The sequence below is a fragment of the Aquila chrysaetos genome, chromosome 1 (genome assembly GCF_900496995.4).
Source record: "Aquila chrysaetos chrysaetos chromosome 1, bAquChr1.4, whole genome shotgun sequence".
In the NCBI taxonomy this organism is placed as follows: Eukaryota; Metazoa; Chordata; class Aves; order Accipitriformes; family Accipitridae; genus Aquila; species Aquila chrysaetos.
The window spans coordinates 51,821,819-51,846,933 of record NC_044004.1 but is presented as its reverse complement, the minus strand read 5'-3'; the positions used below and the strand labels follow the sequence as shown (position 1 = coordinate 51,846,933).

General features: G+C 37.9%; 1 protein-coding gene across 2 annotated transcripts in view; it reads right to left on the bottom strand.

Annotated features, from left to right (window-relative positions):
- Positions 1-25,115, bottom strand: part of CCSER1 (coiled-coil serine rich protein 1) — a 723,061-nt gene that overhangs the window by 532,418 nt on the left and 165,528 nt on the right. For both annotated transcript variants that reach the window (XM_030016667.1, XM_030016693.1), the window contains exon 5: positions 4,755-4,875. In XM_030016667.1, coding sequence (XP_029872527.1) covers positions 4,755-4,875 — 121 coding nt within the window. The remainder of the gene's footprint in view (positions 1-4,754; positions 4,876-25,115) is intronic.

Sequence of the window (25,115 nt, the reverse complement as noted above, 5' to 3'; positions counted from 1 at the left end):
CACCCAGCTAGTCACTGTGACTCCAAGGAGCCTTCTCATGCATTTGAACTCATCCATAAGAAACTTGCTCAGGTAAGTACAGTAGCAAGGTACAAGTTAAACAGCTTTGGCACAGACAGAATACTGAAAAGACTCATTACATAGGCCCATTCATGCATTTACCAGAAGAAAAATCTGACTTGATTCTTAAGAGTCTGAAGAACTGCCAAAGGAGCTGTAGTATTTAGAACCATAGAATCATAGAATAGTGTGGGTTGGAAGGGACCTTTAAAGGTCATCTAGTCCAACCCCACTGCACTAAGCAGGGTCATCTTCAACTAGATCAGGTTGCTCAGAGCCCTGTCCAACCTGACCTTGAATGTTTCCAGGGATGGGGTATCTACAACCTCTCTGGGTAACCTGTTCCAGTGTTTCACCACGCTCATCGTAAAAAATTTCTTCCTTATATCTAGTCTGAATCTACCTTCTTTTAGTTTAAAACCATTACCTCTTGTCCTATCATTTACCTAAGATCTTCATCTGGAAATTTTCCCTAAAGCTCAGGAAAATATTTCTGACATCGAAAACAGTTGGCAAATTACTGTGTCTGCTTCATGACATAACAAGATCTGTAGCTCTGAAAACAATTTAACAGCAAATAATATCTTAAAAAACAAACAAACAAAACAAACAAACAAAAAAAACAGAAATGTGATGGCAGCTGAAGTACAAATGTACAAAACAGCTTTAAATTGGCCAGCTCAGAGGGCTACATGTTGCCATTGCTATTCTGAACTGCAGGGCAGTCCTACCCAAAGATACTGATCAAATGAAGTACATAAGCACCTGCTTAACTTTACATTCCATAAAGTAAAATGATGCACCTGAATTTCACTACTGTTTTCAACCACTAGCAGCACATGAATAGTTTTCTGTATTTATACATGAACAGCACAGAGCAGCAGAACATTGTCTGCTCAGATACACATGTGTCTGAGAAACTTCTTTTTCCACACTGCCCCTTGTAGCTTTCATCTGATAGTTTGGCCAGAGAAGCTGAAGGTAAGTTGTTTTAAAGCATAACACCCAGTTCAATGGGCTATGCCTCCTTTCCCATGCTCCCTTGTAAGAACTTGAAATGAAAGGGAAGATTCCTCATGTCATTGCTCTGTCCTGGCAGCTGATTTATTTATATTTGAATTCAGATAGGAAGGACTAAAATTATGACTATGCAAAGAGAATACACTGTTCAAAATGTTCAAATTGTTTTAGCATCTGGGCATCTTCAAGAGCAACTGACTGATTTATCACTACAGCAACACAAAGAGGCCTTGATAACTTAAACTGTTAAGACAGCATGAGGGTTTTAAGTCTTGTATTTCTACAAAATATAACAAAGTTAATGCAAAATCCTAGACAAAGTGGAGGGCCCAGAGGATGAAGTAAGGTAGAGCTCATATTTCTTGTTTTTCATCCTGACCTCACACTGACATTCAGACTATATATTTTCTCTGCATCACAGTCTGTTATGGAGTGGAATGACAAAAGCTACAAAGGGGTGCTCTTGCTCTTGCCAGCTGCGTACTGAAAGCGTGCTTTGCCAAGTGCAGAAAACAAGAAGTCTTGTGCATTGTTCTCCTATTAAAAAAAAAACAGAGAAATTCCTCTGTTCCAAAACACGTATTTACAGAAAAGCAGCAAACCCTTTTTGCACTTTACCAGCCTTCAAGGCAACACAGAATAATGGCCAAAGCACCTAAACAAGGACTTCCTCTTCCTTCTGCAGGTGCTATAGCTTTACCAAACAGGTTCCTTCATGCTTCTTAGCATGACAGGGGTGTCACTCCCAGGCTGCTAAAGGTATGATGTTTGCTTGGCCAGAGCCTTCTCTGCTTATTTTGTGTCTATCACATTACTCAGCCAAGTGCATTCCTTCTGAATGAATGAGGTACGGATTTTGCCCAGTGCACAAGCATACAAGAGTTAGCAATTACCTAGATATCACTAAGGAATTACTTCCTGATGAAATGTTTTGAGCTTCCAAGAAAAAATACAGGGGGAAAAAATTGGCCTTTTATTCCTCCAATCCTGATAACACCTAATCACTGACACTTCAAACAAGCGTTAAGCTTTGCTGTTACCACTTCTGGCACGATTCTTTAGTGCTTACAATAAAATTATAGTAAGCAAATACAGTACATTATTTAAAGCTACTAAACAGTTTCTTTCTAAGACAAAATAACATCATCAGTCAAATATTATGCAATTCACATTAAAGGCTTCTTTTTTTCCCTGCCCAGACTTAACAGTTTCTTGTGTCCTGAAGGTCCTGGATATAATTCCACTGTGGTTTACAATATAATTATTTTTAGGTTTTTGTAACTGTTTAACATCTTTTTATCATTAATATGTATTTTATCTGTTTTGGATTACACATGTAGTAATCCAAAATCCTTATGTAGTTTTACAAAGCATTAGTTATTCTAAACATACTCTGTCCAAGGCCCTGGAGGCAGCAACTTCTCTTTACAAGACCTCAATGGCTGGCCACCACTCAAGCCCTCTGTGATACGCACACTTTTGGGAGGTATACATCGAAACCATTCAGGTGCACAAAGGTAAGCATAAAAATCAAATCATCAGTGTTAACTTCCATAGAGGTAATTACTAATACAAATAATTATAATTCACCTGTGCAGATCAGCCCTGCACTCAAGTCAATGGAATTCAACATTTGCCAAGGGCTTCCTCTTGCTTGATGTTTACATTGGAGAGAGATGACCTGGGAAATTTAGACACAGGAATTGGGATCTGTATTGCTTCCATTAAAACTAGATATGGGGAAAATGATCTACATGTAGAAAGCACAGGGTGAAATGAGAGAAGTGAAAGGTATGCTGATGTTTCACAATGCTTAAGATTTTCTTGAAGCCGTATGCTTTCACACCCCTACAATGACTTTGAAGGTTTCAACAATATTTACTGAATTCCCATTCTAATAACATGCAAAAGTTTTCCAGCAAGATGTTTCTGTTTCATTTCCAATATACTTGTAAGAAATGTTGGTTTAAAGATACTAATACAATTATGCTGTTTCATGTGAAGAAGTTCAAATATATTTAATCTGCTTAAGCACAAGCTTGTTTCTTTTTGAAAGAATTCCAGAGCCACAAGTCATATTTTTAGATGTGAAAACTGTAAGAGTAGCTAGGGTTAGAGCATGTTTCTGAGACCTCTGAGTACATAAGACAAGCATGATTTAAGTCTATGTGTTTAGAAGATATCACTAGTCAGGTTGTAATGAAAAAAAACAAGCACACCAGAAAGCAGATTAATATACTTGCTACCACCAATAAGGTGTAGAAAAGAAAACCTAGGAGGTGGCATCACTCAGCTTTCAAGCACATGCTAAACAGATACAGGAGTTTCCTTACTTTGAATTCATAAGGGGTTATGAAATGCTGAACTGCTGATAGCAGAGGAAAAAGCCAATCAAACAACAGCACAAGCTTTCCTTTTAGTGGAGAGAAGGCAAAAATGTACTATGCTGTTTGAACTAGCCACAAAAATTATTCTGGATTTCAGCATAGTATTTTGCAGCCCATTGCCTTTCTAATCCCTTAGTATTCAGCGCGCCATACGACTGAAACACTAGAATAATGAGGTGCTAACAGTATTTCAAACATTAAGTCATTGTAATAATACCTAAATGATAGGCAATATACTGTGTTAAATTTTAAGTACAGGTACACTAGATGAAATGGGTTGATCACCAGACTGAAAAAGATGCCACGGTCAGATACAGACTTAAGCTATAGATCTGTACCAAGATCACATCCCATCTAATCTAATCTAATCTAATCCACTAGTGGTGTTTCGGGGTCCTGGGGTTTGGGTTTGTTGGTTTTTTTTTTTTTTTTGGGGGGGGGGGGGGGGGGAATGTTTTCATTTTCTCACAGTAATAGGCATGCAAGCTAGGACTTTATAGACAAGTTCAAAGCTAAATTTGTATATACCCACAGAAGCGGAAAACTAACGTAAATGGTAAGGACCAATAATGATGTCGTATTATCCATTGTCATGTTTTTAATTACCTTCCCCACTTTAAAATGTGCAGACCCCAAGTTTGTGTTGTGGTAAAGCATTTACCGTTATGTTTTCTTCCTTTTAACGAAAAAAGGTCTTTTCATTCTCCAAGGACTCAGTTGTTAAGAAACAACCATCCTGCCTGGTATTGCAAGACAAATGTTACTGCACATGCTGTGGTTATGATTCTCATCCAATGCAAGATATCAAACTACAGTCTATTTAATTAAATAGAATTTCCTTGGAAGATCGCTACCACACTTTTGAAGATGCCATCATATCTTATACCACAGCATCAAAAGTACTGAAAAATACTGAAATATATCAGAGGAGCAGAGCATTTAGGAATTATGTTCTTTCTAAAAATCAACTACTGACTAGAAAAACTGTGTGAGAATGAAAGGACTATTTAAACAAAAAGAATTGCCTTATTAAGCCTGTTAAAAAGTCAATTTCTCAGCATATAAATGCCCATTCCCTCTATATACCTCATTACCAAAAGCCTTGGAAAAAAAGGTAGGCTAATGAACAAAAGCAGCAGCCTAGCCTGAGGCCAATTTCTGCTTTTGGAAGTGCCTATGTAACCACTGAGGAAACAGAAAGGAGGTGTATATGCATATCCACAAGAAAGAATCTGGCCTGGTGTTTAAATTGCACTTGTAAAAGATCATGTTATTTGAATAACTCACTGTTTAGACACATCGGGCATTATTGTCTGTTCTTTTTTCCTTGTATCCACTGTTGGCTCTACAGGGGTAAGTACTACAGCAGCACATGAGACTATCGACTGGTACGAGTCTTCCCGGCAAACTGCAAAGATAGAAGAAATCTCAGTGTTAAAGAGTAAACTCAGTTTGTATTTTAAATGCTTAAAGAAAAAAAAAATATAATCAAGTCATACTGTGATAAACAAAAACACAAATGATTACTCGAACTTCACTGTGGTCCCCTGCAATGAAAACTTGTTTTCATTGTTTTTCACATTTCCTAAAGTGCTTGCCTGGCACTTTTTTTGCCATAGACTGATACCCCCATCATCATTCACTAAGTTTTACCTAGCACAAGATCTGATGTCAGTCTGCTCTAGCTCATTGGTGTCTCTGAGTCCTAAAAGGACGCATATTTCCATGAATGACACCAGAATATGATGCTGTTCTTTTTCCTTTTTCAACACAAACTGAAAATGAGACTGGAAATTATGGATTGTTTTCAGACAAACCTCCCACCTTCAAAAATTTCAGACTTTGTAAGAAAATAGATTTGAGAAAATCTGATTAGTGATTTTTTTTTTCTTCACCTGTTATGTCTCACTTTAATCCAAGAGGCCAAATCCAAATGCTCTAGGAGTGATATCTGATATATTGATTCATGCTTTCCATTAATACAAATTATCTATGTATTACTGTGCTGGATGATATGACTTAGACTATATTTAGAGCTAGAAGAAAGATCATGTATTTCAGCTGAGCATGTGGCTCAATTAGCACTAATAAATGAATACCCAAAAGTTCCTAACATCCAAACAGACAACTATATTTGTTAAAAATTATACATATTCTAGATTCTAAATTTCAAGTGTCACTAGTAATTTAGCACCTAGCATTCACCACTCCTATTGAGTTTGAAGATATAGATTTTCTTTACAGCCAAGGTGTACCTCTATGAGACAAATAAAAGCTGGAATTAGGAGTTGGTTGTATTGAATAAAGTGCAGCAACTTCTTATATTATACATTTATGGTACTATTATATATCATATATAAACAAGAAGAAATGTGGTTACCTATCTTTTAAGCAGAAAGTCACATGGTATTTTTTATGTATAACATAGAGAACTATTTTATAGAGTTGCCACATGCATGTACACAGCCAATAACATAGCCTGTAAAAGAAGGATGACCATGGCAAATTCTCAGCAATTCAAAACCAGAAGGAACTTGTTTTACAAGTACACACATTTATGCAAGATTGTGACAGGTGGGAACATTGAACTGTGGCATTTATATATTAATGGAAAACTTGTTTCTAAAGACTTTCCTACCTTCCTTCCTTCATAATCATGTGCTTCCTTATTGCCCACAGACAACATACCTTTTGCATAGTCTATGCTCCCCTTACAAGAGAAGCAAAACTGGAGTAAAACTTCATCCATATTGCTTTGACTGGGTCAAGAGCAACTACCTGTGGCATTTTACCCTGAGCACTCGAATTATATTCAGCATGAATTCAGCGCAGATCAACAAGATACACTGCATGCCCAACGAACACCCTGGAGTGATAACTAGTGCTTTAAGGCAGTTAGAGAGTAGATTTTAAGGAACAGGTCAGAATGGGGTCGGATATTTCTACAAAGGTCGGAAAAGTGCAAAGGTCTTTCTGTTTTCAGAACATTTCTGAGCCATTTAGCAAGCAGCACAAATGGCCAGAGCACAGGCAAATTCTGGCAGGAAGAAAACCTGTTTGTGGAGTACATGTAATTATGTTGAATGCATCTGATGTTCTCCAGCATTGCTTATGCTTATATTTTTAAATATTAATGTGCACATTGTGCTAAGTGACTAAGACACATAAGATGATGAGTACTGAAACCTTACCTTCGTTTTTCTTTGGAACCAGCACTACTCAGAACTTTGTCACTATCATAGACACCCATCTCCAAAACATGGTCGTACCCAAAGAGACCTTGGTATATTGCCTACACGTATGCAAGTAGGATATGCATTACAGCTTCATGCATAACAAATTAAGGAGGGAACTAATGCAAAATACATTGAACTAGAGAGACTACATAAGAAAAAAAGAATTTCAGGTGATTTTTATCCTGCTATGTTACATGCAGCCAGCAGACCATCTACTAGCAAGGTGCTGTTTGGTAGGCACCAAGTAATGTACAAAATAGTATCTTCTCATTACAACCAGTGACTGAATATGTGCAAATAAGAACATTTAAGTCTATTTGACTCTTGATTTACAGTCAAAAAGTTTAAAAAGATAGGTTTGTCAAAGGGTGATACTAATATTCAGTACCTGAATTTTAACCTGAAATGCTGACAAAAAAAGGGGAGTAAAGGATGAAGCATATACTTATTTTTCTCTAAAAGACCTGTGGTACCACTTGAATATCTAGTTATTACTTTAGAACTTGTAAAACGTCTGGTGACTATGGAAGCACCACAGGGTAGGATTTTCCCTAGATGAGTCACTGTCCGTCAGGGCAGTTACAAAGAAAGATAAAACAGGAAATCACAAGCAACAAAGAAGACACTGCTAGTCTCCTACCCTTTATAGAAATTTCACGAAAGAATAAAACTGTGAAATTTCTTTTGTTTAATAATTAATGCTATATAGCAGTTGTATAATTCCCTAATTTACAGCTGAAGACAAACCCAGTGGTCACCCAGTGATCTGAGCCCACGGAATTTATTATCCTCCCATTCTAGACAGCTATACTCTTGGTCTGGCTTTTGAAAACCACTACAATTCCTCCTTTTTATCTCAAGTCTCTGTGCACACAGTCATAAGTCATTATGGGACAGTATAATTAACTAAAATGTCATGAAATAGCAACAGCACAGCAGCAAGTAATTTTCACCTACTGGAGTGCATTCTCTTATTATCTGTTCATAACTTGCATTAAAATAATGAGAATGTGCTTGAATGTGGACTATCAACTTTAATATTGATGGGGATGGACACTGTTTTAATTAAGGAGATTGTTTTCATTTTACACTTCACACTTCTTTTAAGTGTAGCCTCTATTCTACACCTTCATTTTTTATCTACAAGTGGCTTACGTTACCCCCAAAGAAGTCCACTAGTGATGTCCACATTTCATACTCTTCATGAATCCAAATCTCTTAGATCCTCAAAATATTACAAACTACAGAATATGAAACAATTACACAAAGGGATTACCCCGTTTTACCATAAATCCTCTCATGTCCAACTTGCACTTTAACAGCCTGCAAGAACTTTACAAATTTAGCCTTACCACATGAATTGGTAAGGAAAATAGAGAAAAGCAGATTTTTCAACCATCTGAGTTGGTGTTTGGAAGAGCCATCAATGTAAACAGCTGCCCCAGCCTGTTACATTATTCCTGATGTGAGTGTGCAAGTTAATTCCATGCTCACCACCCTCTGGGCACAGCCATTCAGCTGGTTTTCAGTCCACCTCATTCTCTGCTTATCCAGCCCATACATCAACAGCTTATCTATGAGGATCTTATGGAACAGTGTTGAAAGCCTTACTGAAGTCATGGTACACAATATCCACTGCTCCAATAAAAAAACCAATAAAGAAAATTCTCCCATCTATCTGCTACATTTTTACAATGGCACACAAACATTAAGTACCTGTTGTAGGTAGAGGTTCATTATCACACTTGCTGTTGCATACCTCTGAAGTGTGGAAAAAACTGTACAAGGTATCAACATCAAGCAAAACAATCAGCTAATTTTATACTACCTGTAACAATTTCTTTAAGTTTAAGAGACTAATACTTAGTATCTCTGAATGTGTTATACAGTGAATACCTTCTGAAACAATCAGTAATTTGCCTGCAAGTGAGATGGTATTTTTCAGTACCATCGCATCTCCTTCATTCATAATTCAACCATTATGTGAACCAGCTAATAATTGTAGTGAAATAATACAATTGGAGGAACATCTTTACTATGTATTATCATTAAAGAAACATATTTTTTTAAGTGAAATAAAAGACACTACATACCAACTACAAATCATATAAAGGACAACTCTACAAAAAGAGAAAACAGTCTAACTTCATATAATACTGTTATAAAAGATCTGTACTGCTTTTGAAGTTCCATGATTTCTCCCCAGATTCTTCAATTTATACTTTAATGATGCGTACAGCTTGTTTTCTTCCATTGCCAAGTGTTTTAAAAGTACCCCATATGTTTATCACTAGGAGTGCTGGCTTGGATTTACTCTAGTTAGTTTAAGCAGTCTCAGAACATCATTCACTATCAAAAAAGATCTCTACATCTGGAGAAGAAAAAAGGTAGCTTTTTTTTTTCCTTTGCTGTTTCTTTCAAGAACAATAAGAATGACTAATTAAACAGTTTTCTTCTACTTTGAACCAACCAGTGAAAAATTTTTAATTCCCTAAATAGTAGGACAGTAGAAAGCCTTCAATAGCTACTGAATAGAATGTATCTCTCTGGAGAATAAAAAGACTTTTAAGCTCTAGGGGTGTCATTTACAGCATCTATTTCAAACACTGTTAATTGTACACTTTTTTTCCTCCTCCTTTTTTCTTTTTTTTTTTTTTTTCAATAGAGGAGAGAGAAAATCTGGTTATCACCACTCACTATCAAAAAAAAAGTCTCCCTTGACACAAGATGCAAGAGATAGTTAGATGAAATTAGCAGCAAGTACTACCTGCTTAGAGAAAACAGAAGGGAAATGTTCACATGCAGTGTGCAATGAAGCATAAGGGATTTATGACACAGGAGACAAAAAACAGTGAAGTATTTCTGGATTTAAAAAAGCTGGGCACTTATTGTGACAATTCAAAGCATTTACACTTGTGCCTGTAAAGTTTAAAATAATCAGCTCTCATCATTCAAGAGACAGATCAAGTCAGGAAACAACTGCTGTTTTATACCAAAAAACCTTCTGCTTTGGTAAAAAACTAGGCTACCAGCCAGGAGCATGGAAGGTGCTAAATACCTTCCCATGAAATATCTGTCAACTGCCATTGTAGAAGACAAGGGACTGAAGCATGGGGGAGCAAGGTTTGGATCCCAAGTATCCAATCGCACTTTCCTTTTGCTACTCTAGGCCAGAAGGTATATTTTAATTACTCCAGAGCACCAATTTTCAGTGCAGGCATTTACATTTTGGCACACCGTTTCCTAAACGTGGCTCTGCCATGACAAGGCTCAGGAAATGAGCCACCCTCTGAGGTGCTCTGAACAAAGGACAAGGAAGAACTACAAGACATGCAACCCATATGCAGGTTCTTCAGATAAGGGAAACACAGGACAAAGAGCTGTTACACGTGAGAGAGATTTTGCTAAAAAAGAAAACAACCCAAAAGCCAAACAAACAAACAAAAAGGAATGGAGGATCTACTGTAAATTTCTCTAGTGATTAGTCTAGTTTTGAGGACAAGTGAAAAGCTGAGGAAAGAAAAAGGAGCATTTAAAACATGTAACTCCAGCTATTTTCCCAGGAAAGCTGCTGACACTAGAAATAGTTTATAAGAGAGGATCTTGAAATCTAGTCTATTAATTTTGGTATCTCCAGTAAGAACTGTGGTTAATCACCATGCTAATCCCTTCCTCATCACACAGACATGTCCTCTGATATTCTTGGTCCACTCAGTGGGCTCAGAAAAGAACCACTGTTCAGACCTGTCATCATCAACCACAAACACCACTTGCATGAAACACTTCAGCAAAACCAAGTGTATGATTCCAGTTCCATGCCCTCTTTCTCAGCCCCAGAAACACAACCAAGTCTCTTAATACCTTGTTATTAAAACTCTAAAGCCCAAGGACACTTTCAGTCTTTTCAAAGCAACACAAAAGGTCAAGGTACTTTGCCCATCTACTTAAAAAAAGCCTAATATTAAATAATAATAATAATTTAAAAAGCCTAATTTTCCTGGTGCTTGATTCTAGATTTGATAGTGATCTTTCAGGGAAAAAAGGAAACTAAATGGATCTCTATTTTATTATTAGTTCAACAGTTATTCTAGGGCCTCTTGTCCCTTAGAAAGAGCTACATTTCACAATATTGGCCAAATGAATACTTAAGAGAATGAGACTATATGCTTACAGTCCCCAAAGGGTTTGCTGTAATAATTCTGCAATAAAACCACAGGCCCAATTCTTAAACACAGCGTAGTCACAATCAGAAATTTTGTAATAGCAACAATTACAGGCCCATTATGGGCAAATGAATTACTTTCTATCAGGTTCCTTTGTTTCCTGACTCTTTTGTAGTATTCACGAAGGCTGCACACACATATCTGCTTTGTGTTATCTACACTGCTACCCAATGGTGAAGGGTAAATAACGCGGCGTTAAGCGGGAGCCAGGGAATTCTTCTAACACACCAGCAGTTCTGTAGTGATTATCTGCACCCTTGCTTTTGTACCCTAAGTTTGTTTGTCGTCACAAGCCAGTGTGATAATATGGTAATAGCCACATGTGAAATTTGGGCCTACTGACTTGTACTCTATGTGTAAGAAATTAAACTGTAAGAAGCAGCGAATGCTCTTTTAATAGTAATGCTTAATGGAATGGTGCCGTTACTGTTGATACTGAATGGAAGGGTATGCCTTGATCACCTAAGAATGCTACACGGACTGCTAAAATAATGACCTAGATAACAGTGACACTGGTGGCCCACTTCTTGCACATTTTTTGTTAAGTACGCCGTGTTGACAAAATGACTGTAGTTTGGTCTCTCTTGAGAAGGACGGGGTGGCACCTTAACCCCTGTTCAGTGTTCTCAAGTAGCCTCTCCCAGCTTACAATGACTGGCAGACGTGTTTGAACAGAGGGGTTGTGTCTGTGGATTTTATGAATTTGTTCAGTTACTTCTGTTCTTGTGCAAACTTGTAGCATCCACAGCGCCCTGTAGAGTTCCAAAGCTGAACTATAGGTTACGTTAAGAAACAGGAATTAGTCCACTTTAAACTTGCTACCAGCTAGTTTCATTTCACTCCCCCAATTTTAGTATTGGAAAAGACAATGCACAGTTCCCCCTTCACTTTCCACTCAGGATTTTACAGACTTTTGGATGCTTTGCCAATCATCTCTTTTACAGGCTGCAGAATCTGCTTTTGTTCCTATATAAAACCTGTTCCATATCTCTGGCCACCCTGCTAACCTCTCCACGAACAACCACTCCTTGTTGCAGTTCCTGCGATAATGGATCATTGTAGCAACACCAGGAGAAACTATAACTGCATTCACAGAAAATTAAATAGGTTAGTTTTTCAGCTGTAACTACTATACACCTAAAACATTCTAAGTATATCCATTTATGCTTGAGGCTGCTTCTAAAATACTTTCTTATTCACAGTGACCTACTAAAAGCAAATATTGTTCCAAGCAGCCTACACAGGAATTGAAAAAACAACCTTTAAATATAAAAGCATATTCTATATCCAGTAGGTAGGTATTGCTTCTCAATATCAGAAAGCATTGTTTTAGTGTTAACGTTAGGACTTTTAAAATAACAACTAACTTTCGGTGGCTTTTGGCAACACTGTTTGTCAGGGTGATGTCACAGCCTTGTATTTTTAGCAACATAGTCTGTGACTTGATTTCTGAAATGGATGTGAATAAAAAACACGTGCATAAATGAGGGAAAGGTTGTGATGAAGGACTAATTATCTGAGCCCCAACAATATTTCTAATTCTGTCAAATTGCAGGAAGTTTCATAATTGAACGGTATGAATATCCATTAGAACAAAAAGTGGAGGCTTAGTCATTCCGTCCAGGATGCATAGTAATAATCACCATGTGATCCAAATAAGTGCATTGGTTTATTCACAAAGAGGCTTAGAAGATAACTGGTTAAATTAATTTACCATAGAAAACAGCTGCAGGTGGGTTCCTGGGGCAAAGGAGGCTCACCCAGACCTCCTCTGCCAGTAAGCATATCTGCTGTTCTTGGCCTGTACACAACCTGAGCTCTCAGACCCCTTGGTACTCCTGACTCGCCAACAGAGCCACAAAGTGCGAGGCTGCCTGCAGGAGCTCTCGCCGGGAAATAAGAAAGAAAAACACCACAGTCCCGGGTATGGAAGAAAAGAGAACAGCCAAAACCTCGGCTTCTCCAGGAAGAATGCAAAAGATATTACTGAAATTGCTAATTTCAGATGGAAGCATAAAGCTGCCCCCCGGTAATAGCCATAAGGTACCAGAAACCGAGAAACCCTCGTCTCTCCTCCTACAGGACATGGAGGAAATCCTAACAGGGATTTCGCCAGCCACAAGAGCTGGCTGCCTCCAAGTTCCCTTTTCAGCCAAGGGAAGAATAATAGTTTTAGTTCTGTCTTTGATCACATTTGGGTTTCTATTTAAGCTATGTGATGCCTTCAAGAAAAGGAGAGAAACAGGAGCGACTGTGACGCTAGCATCTTAAAAGGAGGAATATAGAAAGACCTGCAGGGCATTTCTGTAGGCACAATACAAGCCCCTGAAGGAATGACTACTCTAACAACAATATGCTTGACTGTCACTCACTGCAAGTAAAACCGTCAAAACTCAATAGCAAGCATTTTCAGGAGCATAGTCTCTTGGCTTCAGCTATTATTCTTGGCCTAGCTAAAATAAAGACTGACAGGCACGCAAGATTAATTTATTGTTGTTTGTATTGAATGGCTGTAGTCACAAGAAATTAATTTAAACAATTAATACACAGATAAACCTCAAAAAGCATAGCTTCCCAAGAGAAATTATTAAATAAAATCATAACGTCAGCTCTCCTTGCAGTCTCTAACAACAAAAGCTCACCAGGAAAATTATGTGAGGTATTTTTGTTTTGCAAGAGTACGAGGCTATTTGGCTTTCTATTATAACCGTATTGGCACCCGCTAGCAGGAGCACGAAGTATAGCTGCCAGTAGAGCTGTATGTCTTCTCAGTCACAGAATGACAGCCTTTGTCAACCTCAGTGACAAGCAACCCAGTGAGCAGTCCCTACAGCAGCACATCTGTCATAGCTATTCCTGACTCATTCCTTCTTTCACAGAAGTCACTCATATACCATGTATTAGAAATTTACACCAGACATTGAAACGATTAGAGGATCCATAACAAAAATGACCTCCCTGTCTTTTCTTGAGGAACACATCTTTCATATTTATTATAAAATGCAAACAATATATTTCACACCTTTGCCCTCTCTAAGGTGAGTGGTTTCCTTTTTTCTTTTTTTCTTTTTTTTTTTTTTTTTTTAAACTTTTGAGGGAATTTTGCTGTCATTGGTTTTGTTTAGTGATTAAAACTGCCCCAACTCTGGAACCTTGCTTAGTTAATAACTCCAATATTTGCACATCTCCCGTGAGAAACTTCAAGATCACTATGTGCTTAACTGGTATTGAGGTTTTGTTTTGTTTTTCTTAGGGCTAAAATTGTCTAAATTGTATAAAATCAGTTTTCTAGTACTATTTAATAAATCTAACAACAACACATACCAAATAAAATCAATCTCTTTGGAAAATAAAAATAAACATATATTGGGGAAAGTCAATTCCACCTTATTCTTCAGACTGTGTCTGGAGTGGTTACAGACCTTTCCTGGGCTAAGTTGCAGCCTGGCCCTCATGCTCATACAGGATCCTACAGGAAAGCAAATTCAACTCAAATGTCTCTGCAGTCACTTAACAATCTTGCATACCAGCATGCGTAAGCAAACAGCTGGCTACTACTCCAGCTGACTGCTCCAGTGTAACTGCAAAGCAGTGGAGAAATGAGGAAAGCAGGTAGAGCATCACCCACAGTCTTACCACTGGGTACTCCATCAGCAAAGGGACAGGCCAGCAGAATTATGATCATCTATTGATATACCTCTGAACCAAGAGGGAAAATGACAGGCTTTAAGGAACAGCAGGTTAAATCGTGGGATGAGAAAGAATACACCACACCTTCCTTCTGTGGGCATCTATACCTAGGCACCAGCTAAACCTGTGTGTGATGGAAGAGCACTTGTATGTTCACAGGATTGGAAAGTGAAGGCTCTTCACTGGCATCTTGTGAACGCAAGCAAAAGATGGACTCCAGAAGACAACCAGAATAAGAATTTCCTAGGCTGCTCACACAGCTTTTCGTGCAATACCAGGGAAATGATGTTCACAAGTTAGCTAGGTGACAAGAAAGTTCAGCGGCAGCTGTAGAAAGATAAAGGTATGAAGTCTTCTGTGCCACAAAGAAAATGTGGAAACAGAATATGACTGTTTGTCCATTTGTCATGCCTCCACTTTTAAAATTCTGCCTATTTACATAGTTTCCAGATTTTGCTATGCTTTGTGTTTGTTCCATATAATTTACTAGATTTCAAGGCCAAATAAAACTATTGTGGTCATCTGATCTGACACATGGCACAGGTACGTGCTGTGGTTCTTCCAGAAGTTTAATATTACAGTCCTGATGCAAAACTTTGAAGAGTAGAGTTCACTGCTATGCCAGGTTCATCAGCGATCTGCTGAGTTCTTCCAATTAATGGTCAAAATAACAGCATAATTTTTCCAATTGATTTTCAGAAGTGCAGATTGTTAGCCCAACATTTATGCTGCAGATAAAGCATATGCCAAGTAAAATATATGCATCTGTCTGAAACGTAATAAAAAACTGATCATTACGCTGACACCTTTTCACACTTCCTCTAAAAGTCTCAAATATTCTAAAAAAAACACTAAGGTTTGAAATCCAACCAAGTTTGAGGGCAATGTATTTTACTTTAAAGAAAAATAAATTGAAACAGGAATAGATTATGCTTTGCAAAAAGGGTCAGGGGCAAAATGACAGGCAGGTCAAGCAAGCTGAGCGGTTTTGAAGAGCCATTAAACTGGATGATTCTAATGAACAGTGCTTGAACGGAGCCCAGTGCAGGATTATAAACCTAGAAACAAAGAATGCAGACTATCACTACACCTCTGAAGTGGAGTTTTGGTTCACAGCAAACCAGGAACTCAATGTGCTGCCTTTGCAAAAATGTCCAACACAAACCTTGGCTGTACAAATATGAAATTGGTGACTGGAGTCACTGAAGGCAGGCTCAACTCAGTTACCATCTCACCTTCTCAAAAAGGTGACTGAAAGGTGTGTTCATTATGCTGTATGTGATCCTGTATAGGAGAAATCCCAGACCTCCCTGAATAAGCAGAGAAAGGTATAATAGAAGTAAAACTGTAGCTTTAAAAGCAATTAAGCTATTGGGAATAAAAAAAATCCCAAACTTAAAATTGGTGGTTGTCTGTCTTTAGACATGTTTAAAATTAAGACCGACACCTTTCTGAAAGATGTGTGTTAGTCAACTACGTATTTTAAGGTTCATTGCAAGCATAACTATGCAAAGCATAATCACTTTGCTATTTAGGAGACTAGTCTTGATGAATTGAGGCCCCTATCTAACTGTGAAAGTCACAAAGTTGGTTGCTCAAGGTCACACTACAAGGGTGCAACACAGATGCTTCAGTTATCCTGACCTGTAAACCAGTGTTTTTAATTATACAAGCAGTCATGGCAAGCAAAATAACATTAGCAAGTATAGAGGTATTTTGGATGCTGTTTTCCTTAAGAAAGTTATCTAAATCATTTTCCTTTTCCTGTAATTTTCAAATCCAGTACTGACATTTACACTGCAGCCCCACAAAGCTCGATGGAGTAAAAGAAGAATCATGTATCGGAAAATGAGATATAAAACTACATGGGTTTAATTTCTTCCAAAAATATTTTCCTCTGCATAGGTCATAATGCTGCAAAACATGCAGATGTCTGTTAACTGTCCATGTGCTTGGCACCCATACATAAATATGCCTGAAAAACTTCAGAGCAAGCTACCACAAGACATTGAAGTACCACGCAGACAGACCAGTACTGGAAGCAGAATAGCCAGAGCTCAGTGGTCTCCAGCCAGGCCTGTATTAGATATGCTCTAAGCTCGTTAAACATCAGAAAACTGACCAATGAGGAGTAATTCAAATTCCTAACATGATTGTCCTGGTTTCAGCTGGGATAGAGTTGATTGTCTTCCTAGTAGCTGGTATAGTGCTATGTTTTGGGTTCACTATGAGAAGACTGTTGGTAACACACTGATGTTTTCAGTTGTTAAGTGGTGTTTAGACTAAGTCAAGGGTTTTTGAGCCCCTGATGCCCAGCCAGCAAGAAGGCTGGAGGGGCACAAGAAGTTGGGAGGGGACACAGCCAGAACACCTGACTTAAACTGGCCAAAGGGGTATTTCATACCATGTGATGTTATGCCCACTATATAAACTGGGGGGAGTTGAGCAGGGAGGGATCACTGCTCGGGAACTAACTGGGCATCATCAGTCAGCAGGTGGTGAGCAATTGCATTGTTCATCACTTGGTTTGTATATTCCAAACCTTTTATTATTATTGTCATTTTATTAATGTTATTATCGTTATTAGTTTCTTCCTTTCTGTTCTATTTAAACTGTTCTTATCTCAACCCACGAGTTTTACTTTCTTTCAAACCTCTCCCCCATCCCACGGGGTGGGGAGGGGATGGGGGGAAGTGAGTGGCTGTGTGGTGTTTAGTTACTGGCCACAGTTAAACCACAACAATGATTAAAAAAAAAAACCTAACTTGCAAAGAAATTCAGTTGCTTCTCTGCTTGTTTCGTGTTACGTGTGAAGTTCTTCACAGAACGCAGTGATACAAACGTACAAAGGGTCTGTTCAGATTCTACCAGTCATAACAACTGCAAAGCAAAGAATTAATAAATAAGTCAGTTTTCTTCTATTGGCAACCAACGATTTGGAGACTAGATAACAAGAAAATATACATTTGCATATTACCTCTCTACCTCGATTTGAGCACCTTCCCTCTGGTTTTGGCTCTAAAAAGGGAAGAGTGCCATTTAGTGGTCAGGTAGATTTACTGCACCTTTTGAACGGAATGCAAGACTGTACACTGGTAATATTAGTAAGAGAATTGCAAATGCCGAGTGATGGCACGGTTATTAATACTGTTGTTTTTCCTTGATGAAATACTGTAAATGTTTTTTGGAGGGGAAGGATGGTGTTTTATTTAAAGCATGATTTGGAACCTGCACTGAATCCTTTTGTGCCTCATCTCCCCTAATAGCAAAGAACTACATGCTCTTTCTCCTGCACTCCACCGGGTGATAATCTAGGCAATAAATTTTATGAATACAGAGGAGGATACAGGGAAATTCTGTAGGTGCTGGCAGGAAGATAACTTCAAAACCTGTTCCAGAGAAAAAGTCATTATGTTCTAAAACAGCAGAACATGCAGAGGAAATAGGAGTAAAACACACATTACTGATTTTCACAGGATAACTCTCCAGCTGAAGATAAAGAGTAAATGGCCAAATTCACCTGGAGCTTTCTGTGGATTCATCAACCTCAGGATTTCTGAACCCAAGGTGAACTGGTTAAATAGAAGCAAAAAGAGGAAAGCTCAATTCTCAAATTGCACCATTTGTCAAAGAAGATGAAGAGTGTTCATGAATATGGAAGACTGGTTGTGCATCTGTGAATCCAGCAAAATCTGGCCTAATGACTATTTAAATAGTGAGAACACATTCACGTTCCATCTTCCCTTGGGAAATCTTCGATCTTTACTTCAGATGTCATGCCAGAGGCATCCAAGGAACCAGTCAAGTACAACAGATCCTTTTGAAAGTTAGCGGAGTGCGAATGGACCAGATTTCTAGAGGTACCTAAAAATGAAGATGAACCACTTTTTTCTAATCCACAGTGATTCTGAAGACATCTTTTACCTTCAACTAAATATCAGGGAATCTGGCCTTATATAAAATCAGCTATGTCCATCAGTGTCTGCCACTTGCTTCCAAGGGACAATACTCCCCTTTACTACATATTTATGTAGCTTGCTCCTAAAGGATGGCACACAAAAACACCAGATGCACACAAAACTCCAGGCTCTAGAAAAACTGTAACCTACATAGTGAAGCTGGATAAATTAGCTCCCAAGTTTCTAAAATGTAGCGCACGTAATGGCACTGCTCCATTCTCATTCAAATGTCAACAGCCGTCACCTCCACAACCTAATTTAAAATCCTAGCACTCACTGGAAGGAGTCCCACCTAACTTCAAGAATACTCTAGACACCAGGGCGCAAAGGTTATCCTTGTCTCTTTGAAGGGAGGGTGACTAATGTGATCTTTGGTACGCAGAGCATTTACTTTTTGGAGTATTTTGGAGTGCATGACCACCGATTCTGGAACCTCCTTCCAACTAGTCCTTTAAGCCGCTGTGTATAAGGTGATTTACTTCACTCTCTAGTGAACAATTATGCTCTTAGCTGATTGGAATTTAAGAGCAGGCCTAAGATTAACACTTGACATTTGTTGAAAGCCCTCCAATTTAAAAACAAGAATTATTTGGAAGTTACCCAATATTTTAAATATCATATGTATTAATCAAAATAAAACTTCACTTCTGATAAAATCTTAAACATGAATGTTATGTACTTAATTTAATCTACAGTTAAGATAATATTCAAAACATAAAGATCCAAAAATTGAAGGAAACATACTTAGCACATCATCCTCCTTAAAAACACCTCTCCTAATTGTCCTATATCATTAATTTGTATCCATCAGTGGCATTTGAACCAGCTAGATGCTTTATACACTCAACAGCATAAAAAACCTGGAAAATCAGCTATCTAAAATAACATTATTGCATTTGAAAGAGTAACTCCTGTTTCAGTCAAAATATAGTTTTATAGCTCTGCAATAAATATATATAAAACAAGACCACTTGGATGTAAGATGCCATGCATAAAATGTGCTAAAGTTACTGTGCTTAGGCCATCAGCACCCATTTAGATTTAGAAAGCAAGCAATGCATTTTCTACTCAACAAAGATTTCTCACTGTATGCTTTTAGTTTTCTTTCATATGTTCAGTTTCTCTTTATTATCTTTGGTTTCAGAGGTACTGTCTAGTGTAACAACATAAAACATAAAATACTGTTATGAGATAGCTGCAGTCCCCTGGGATTAAACACTTGACCAAGGTTTCATTTGACTACCATTCCCTGTCTGCCTCTGTACAACTGTACAAGCAATGTGGTTAGTAATGATTTCATACAGAACTGCTACCCACAGATGAAAAATGCTATGAAAGAGCAATACATTAAAATTTGATATTGATACTACTTCTGAATTCTGAGCATCTATTTTTATTTTTAGATCTACTAATGGGTTTGTTGCTGAAATCTGTTTTTAATATGAAGTAATACATTAAACATTTTGCAACCTGTCAATGCCAAGACAGCAGAGAGACTATTCAATCTAGCTAGCAAATGATTCCCAGAGCTGTACTGTCAGTATTAATGATGTCAGACCACAAACATGAAAGAAAAGAATGATTACTTACTTTACAGAACCATGATTCCTTCTGATAGAGTAGGAAGCAAAGATGGCACAGTAAGGTATGGTTCACTGCAGCTTCAGATAGGATATACATAGCCCCCTGGTGCTTCCCAAGGAAGATTAAGAATGACAGAAGGACCAACACTCCTCCTCGGTCCCTTGAAATTCAAAGATGTAACAAGTAGCTAAAGACTGAAAACTAAGTTTGAGAGTCAAGATGATTGTGGGATCAAGGTTGACCATGAAGATCTCCAAGACATACATTTACTGTGGGGTACATGAAACTTTCCTTCCTTAGATAACTATTTTAACTATTGTATTTATAAAAAAAGCAGCCAAAAAGTGGTGTCTTTTCAGGACAGTGGAAGACAGGATTTCTGGCTGTATCAGTCAGAAATAACAGCCCTCAGCTTGGTGTCTGACCTAGCAGCTAAAACCTAAGGGACAGGAAGTTTTAACCAGTTCTGGGGGTCACACTTATTTTACTCTCTGTGATTTTCTGATGTTGGCATAGTCCTGAAAGAGCCAGAGGAGGTAGCTTGTCTTCTACTTGCAAGAACATGTTGAAAGCAAGAGAAATGTTAGTAAACCGGAAAGAAACTGCGAGATAACATATGGTCTCCACTTCAGCAGTCTTTGTGCAGAAACAGCTTAATGTTAAAACCATCCAGTTATGCCTCTAAATAATAAGGAAAAGCATTGAAAAGGCGTATACAAAGCATATGAAAAATAAAACCTTATGTAAAGTCCAGGATACAGCTAATGCGTCCAGTAGCTGTTCTCAGTAGGAGTTTCCCACACCTCAGTTAAAGACTATGACATGAAGATGTGCAGCCTGCTGTGGAGGTTAGCAGTGATGAGGTCCTTCTGCTGATGTACAGAGGGCTGTACAGTCAATTACCACATGCATTAGCTCTGTTGTCTCTTCCTTGGTTATGGAATACCTAACATCATGAATATAAAGAGAATGAAGAAATATTTCTAAATAAACTAATCAAAACCTGTTTGAAGTTCAGCACACAGCGATGTATTAGGCAATCTCCAGGTTCTGCCTTGCTGACACATGGAAAACAAGGGAAGTAACAACCATTTGGGGTTTTATAGTTTCTCATAGGACAATGAAACATCACAAGAAATGTTTGTGGGCCAAGACACGACTACTAAAAACAATGCGGTCACAGGCATTTGGAGGGCACTTGCACAGTCACACAGGTACATCTCCAGTGACACGTCCTTGAAAGATGGCAAAACGCAGCCATCTTGCATGAATTTTTGTGTAACAGATGCTGATATTTACACAATGTCTTCCAAACAAATAAAAATAAAACTGCAGGAAATTATGAACTGATTTAAAAGAGAGCTCGTCAACCAAGAGAGGGTTCCCTTGATAAGGTCCACAGTAAATGGCTCAACTAACCAAGATTCAAGAAACTACTGGGTTAGTACTACCTTCCAGTATCCAGCTTCTTGCTTTGAAATCTCAAGAGGAATGGTGCTTTGCTTGCTAGAGCCACTGAAAGGAAAGGCAGAAAAACCTCTTGACACCCTGCCAAATTTTCTAGTGAATATAAGGCATGAAAATAAATGTTTTTGTTTCCCCAAGTGTTTAATACCAAAAAGTATCACATTTACTGTCAGAAACTGAACGTTTTTTCTTTTTTCAAAATAGCGCATTTATTAAGTACTCACACAGAGATTCACAAGTGTTAGTTTAGACTCACACTAAAAAAAAAAAAAAAAACACCCAAACAAAAAACAAAAACAAAAACAAACAAACAAACAAAAAAAAAAACCAAAAAACCAAAACAAACAACAACAAAAAAAAACCAACAAAAAAAAAAAACAGAAAAAGGTCTACATCCAGGATTTCAACACTACAATATATATTCGTGGCACAAGGCTGTACTGCTCCAGACTTATCCCAGCAGAAATCCCAGAAAACAATGAGGATTGAAAGGGACTGTAGGCCCCACCACATGCTGCACCAATGCTCAGCTTGATGTGCAGCGCTGGGGCTCTGGGAGGGAAGAAGGCTCCAAAGCAGTCATTGCCTGCTCCTGACAGCAGGTAAGGCAGAGGTGCGCATGGACCTGCCAGCAGGCAAGGCCAGGTAGCCCCAGCCCTACGAGCCAGCTGCCAGAGCCATGGTGACAAGGGCTACAAGAAGTTTCTCTGCCCAGTTGAGCAAAGGTAAATAAGGGGTCAACTCTTACTTTAAGTCAACGGTGCTTCCCAAGGCACCTTTGGAGGAAATACAAGTGCTAAACTGCTTTATTACATCCATCTTCGAGTGAAAGTTCAGTCTAGCTTTTCCTTGTTTTTATAGGCTTACCTGAGATTGTGAACCAAGGCTGAAAATACAACTTTGGTATATCACTGAAACTGGAAGGCAAAGAAAAAATACAAATTCTTCTGCATTTTAAAAATCTCAGCACTATCAACTAAATTATTTTTTGAGTGTTTGAAGTTGGCCATACTTTGTCGCGATCCCTGCCAAAAGAGCCCTGCCCTCTAAGGTCTCCGTGATGATAGAGTAAAGAAACAACAATATACAGAAATTTAAGCTTATCAACACTACCTTTTCATTGTTAATGATGAACGTGAAACAAAAATTTACAGAGCTGCTACAAAAGTATATGAAAGATGTTTAAGCATTTAATAGTATTTATTTTAACAATACTTAAAAATAGCTATGCCATAGCGTAAACTTCTGTAAGTTTTTATAAGTTCTACCTAAAAAATGGAATAGGAAAGCTTTTTTAAAGCAAGAATTTCCTGAAATTGTATATACTGTCTACATACATGCATGCATATTGTCATTTGAAGGCTAACACTGGGCACTTCTGTTAATAGCATACCACACACCTAAGCATAACAAACATGCTGAACAGAAAACTTAAGAGCCCAGTTAACCTCTCCTTAATGTTAAAGGGGTAAGAAGAAAGAGGCACATGAGAAACCTCACTGCTGTTAAGCTTGTTTGGGAAAAGGCTCATCTAACGCGTATCATGTACGTTGCTTAGAATACTTAACAACAAAAAGAAAATAATTTGTTGCATAGTCAGGTGGCTCGCTCCCTCCCTCCCATGTACCATCAGCTTTACAGGTAAATGAACTGGCAAGCTGCAAAACACCAGTCCTGATGGGAAGCTTCGGCCACTTGTTTCCTTTTATCCTGTATTTCTGTATATGCAAGCAGGAGGCATTCAATTCCTGCCACTTCTCTACCTACTAAATAGAAGACCATTCCCCTCCCAATTACGGAGTATCTCTGCTCTCAATTTTTAGGAAAATGTAACTGCCTGTTTAAAACAAATTTTCTGATTTTTCACTGAACAAACAACAAAGGCAAGGGCTGAAATCAATTTGGATAAAATATCTTAGAAATATTTCTACAGAGAAAATAAAACTACTACTTCGTACATTACAAGCTCTATTTGCAGGTCAACTATGACCATGCTGTGAAACAGGTATTTCACAGTTTTGACTATGGAGCTGCATTCCCTTGAGAGATATTTTCACAGTTTAGTTACTATTATTGCAATGTGAGAATGCTAAAGTCCAATAAAATAGAAATTACCCTTGCATATAATTTGCAGGAATGCTTTGTCATGTACATAAATTAGTAATGCTATTAGGATAGAAATATTCAACAACAATAGCCAATTTTAAAATTTTACATAATAAAATTTACATTAACACAGCACTAACTTTGAATTTTTAAGAACCTCATAATCAGTGATGAAGAAGTAAGCAATCCACTTAAGTGGCTTACACTGTGTGTTACGGTGCACATTCAAGTGGGCATTTATTTCAGAAAGCTCCAGGTCCAGGTCAAATCAAGTGCAAAATCTTACTCATATTAGTGAGGAAAAAAGCACACAGAACATGCATGCACTGCATTTTGTGTGCTGAATAAAAATAGGCAAATAAATGCTCATTTCTGTGGAGTGCTGTGGACTACTTCTCTATGTGAACATGAAAAAAAGTTTGTAAAAGCACAAAAAAAATGTTTAGCTGTTTATTTTCTTTGCACCTTTAAAACTCATGCAATATTCACTTAATTCAGAAACTAGCTCTCAGGGCCCATAGCTAATCAGCAAAGTTACTGCTAATATCAAAAAGCATTTTGACTCACTAAGAAAAAAAACATGATCACACCTTAAATTTTAATTCTTTTTCTAATCTTTTAAACGTCTAAATTTCTTATGGGCTTCAGATATGTACCATTGCCTCCCTGATACAGAGTGCACATACCGTGGAGACCGTACACTGTAAAAAAATCCCACAGGGTCTAGCAAAGGCATAAGCAGGGCCGTGACCCTGATACATAATGAGAACGGTGGCAAAGGTACACTTTGTAGAAGAATTTGCTCTTTAAGAATCTGATTAACCTTTATTAATTAGGTACTGGATAGAGAGGAATTGTCATTCAACTTCTCAGTAACTTGTTGTGTTGATTTTATAGTGATATGACTAAACCTGTAGTTGCTCTAAATGCAATACTCTTTTTGGATTTTGTTTTCATTGGCATGGCATTTTAGGGATACTGATAAACATTCACTTAAAAATGTAGAGCCTATATAGACATAGTTACCTTGTTACCAGGTTGCTAATTACGGCTGAAATTAACAGTATCATATAAGATTTTTGAATTTTTATTTTGAATAATATTTTGAATATAATATTTTTTTAAATAATTATGTAACACGCGGGTAAAGATTAAACTTACTGACACATAAGCAAATAAACACCATCAGAACTATTCTGCCTACAACACACCCTGTGTGGTCCAGGGTCACAGCCCAAGACCACAAACCATCCCATCAACACGTTTTGGACTCTGCTGGCTTCAGGTACATAGGAACAACAATTCTGATGGAGGGGTTAGGGGGGAGGTGGGGATGAGGGCGCAGAAGGATAGGATACAATTTCTCCACATTTTGCAGTATAT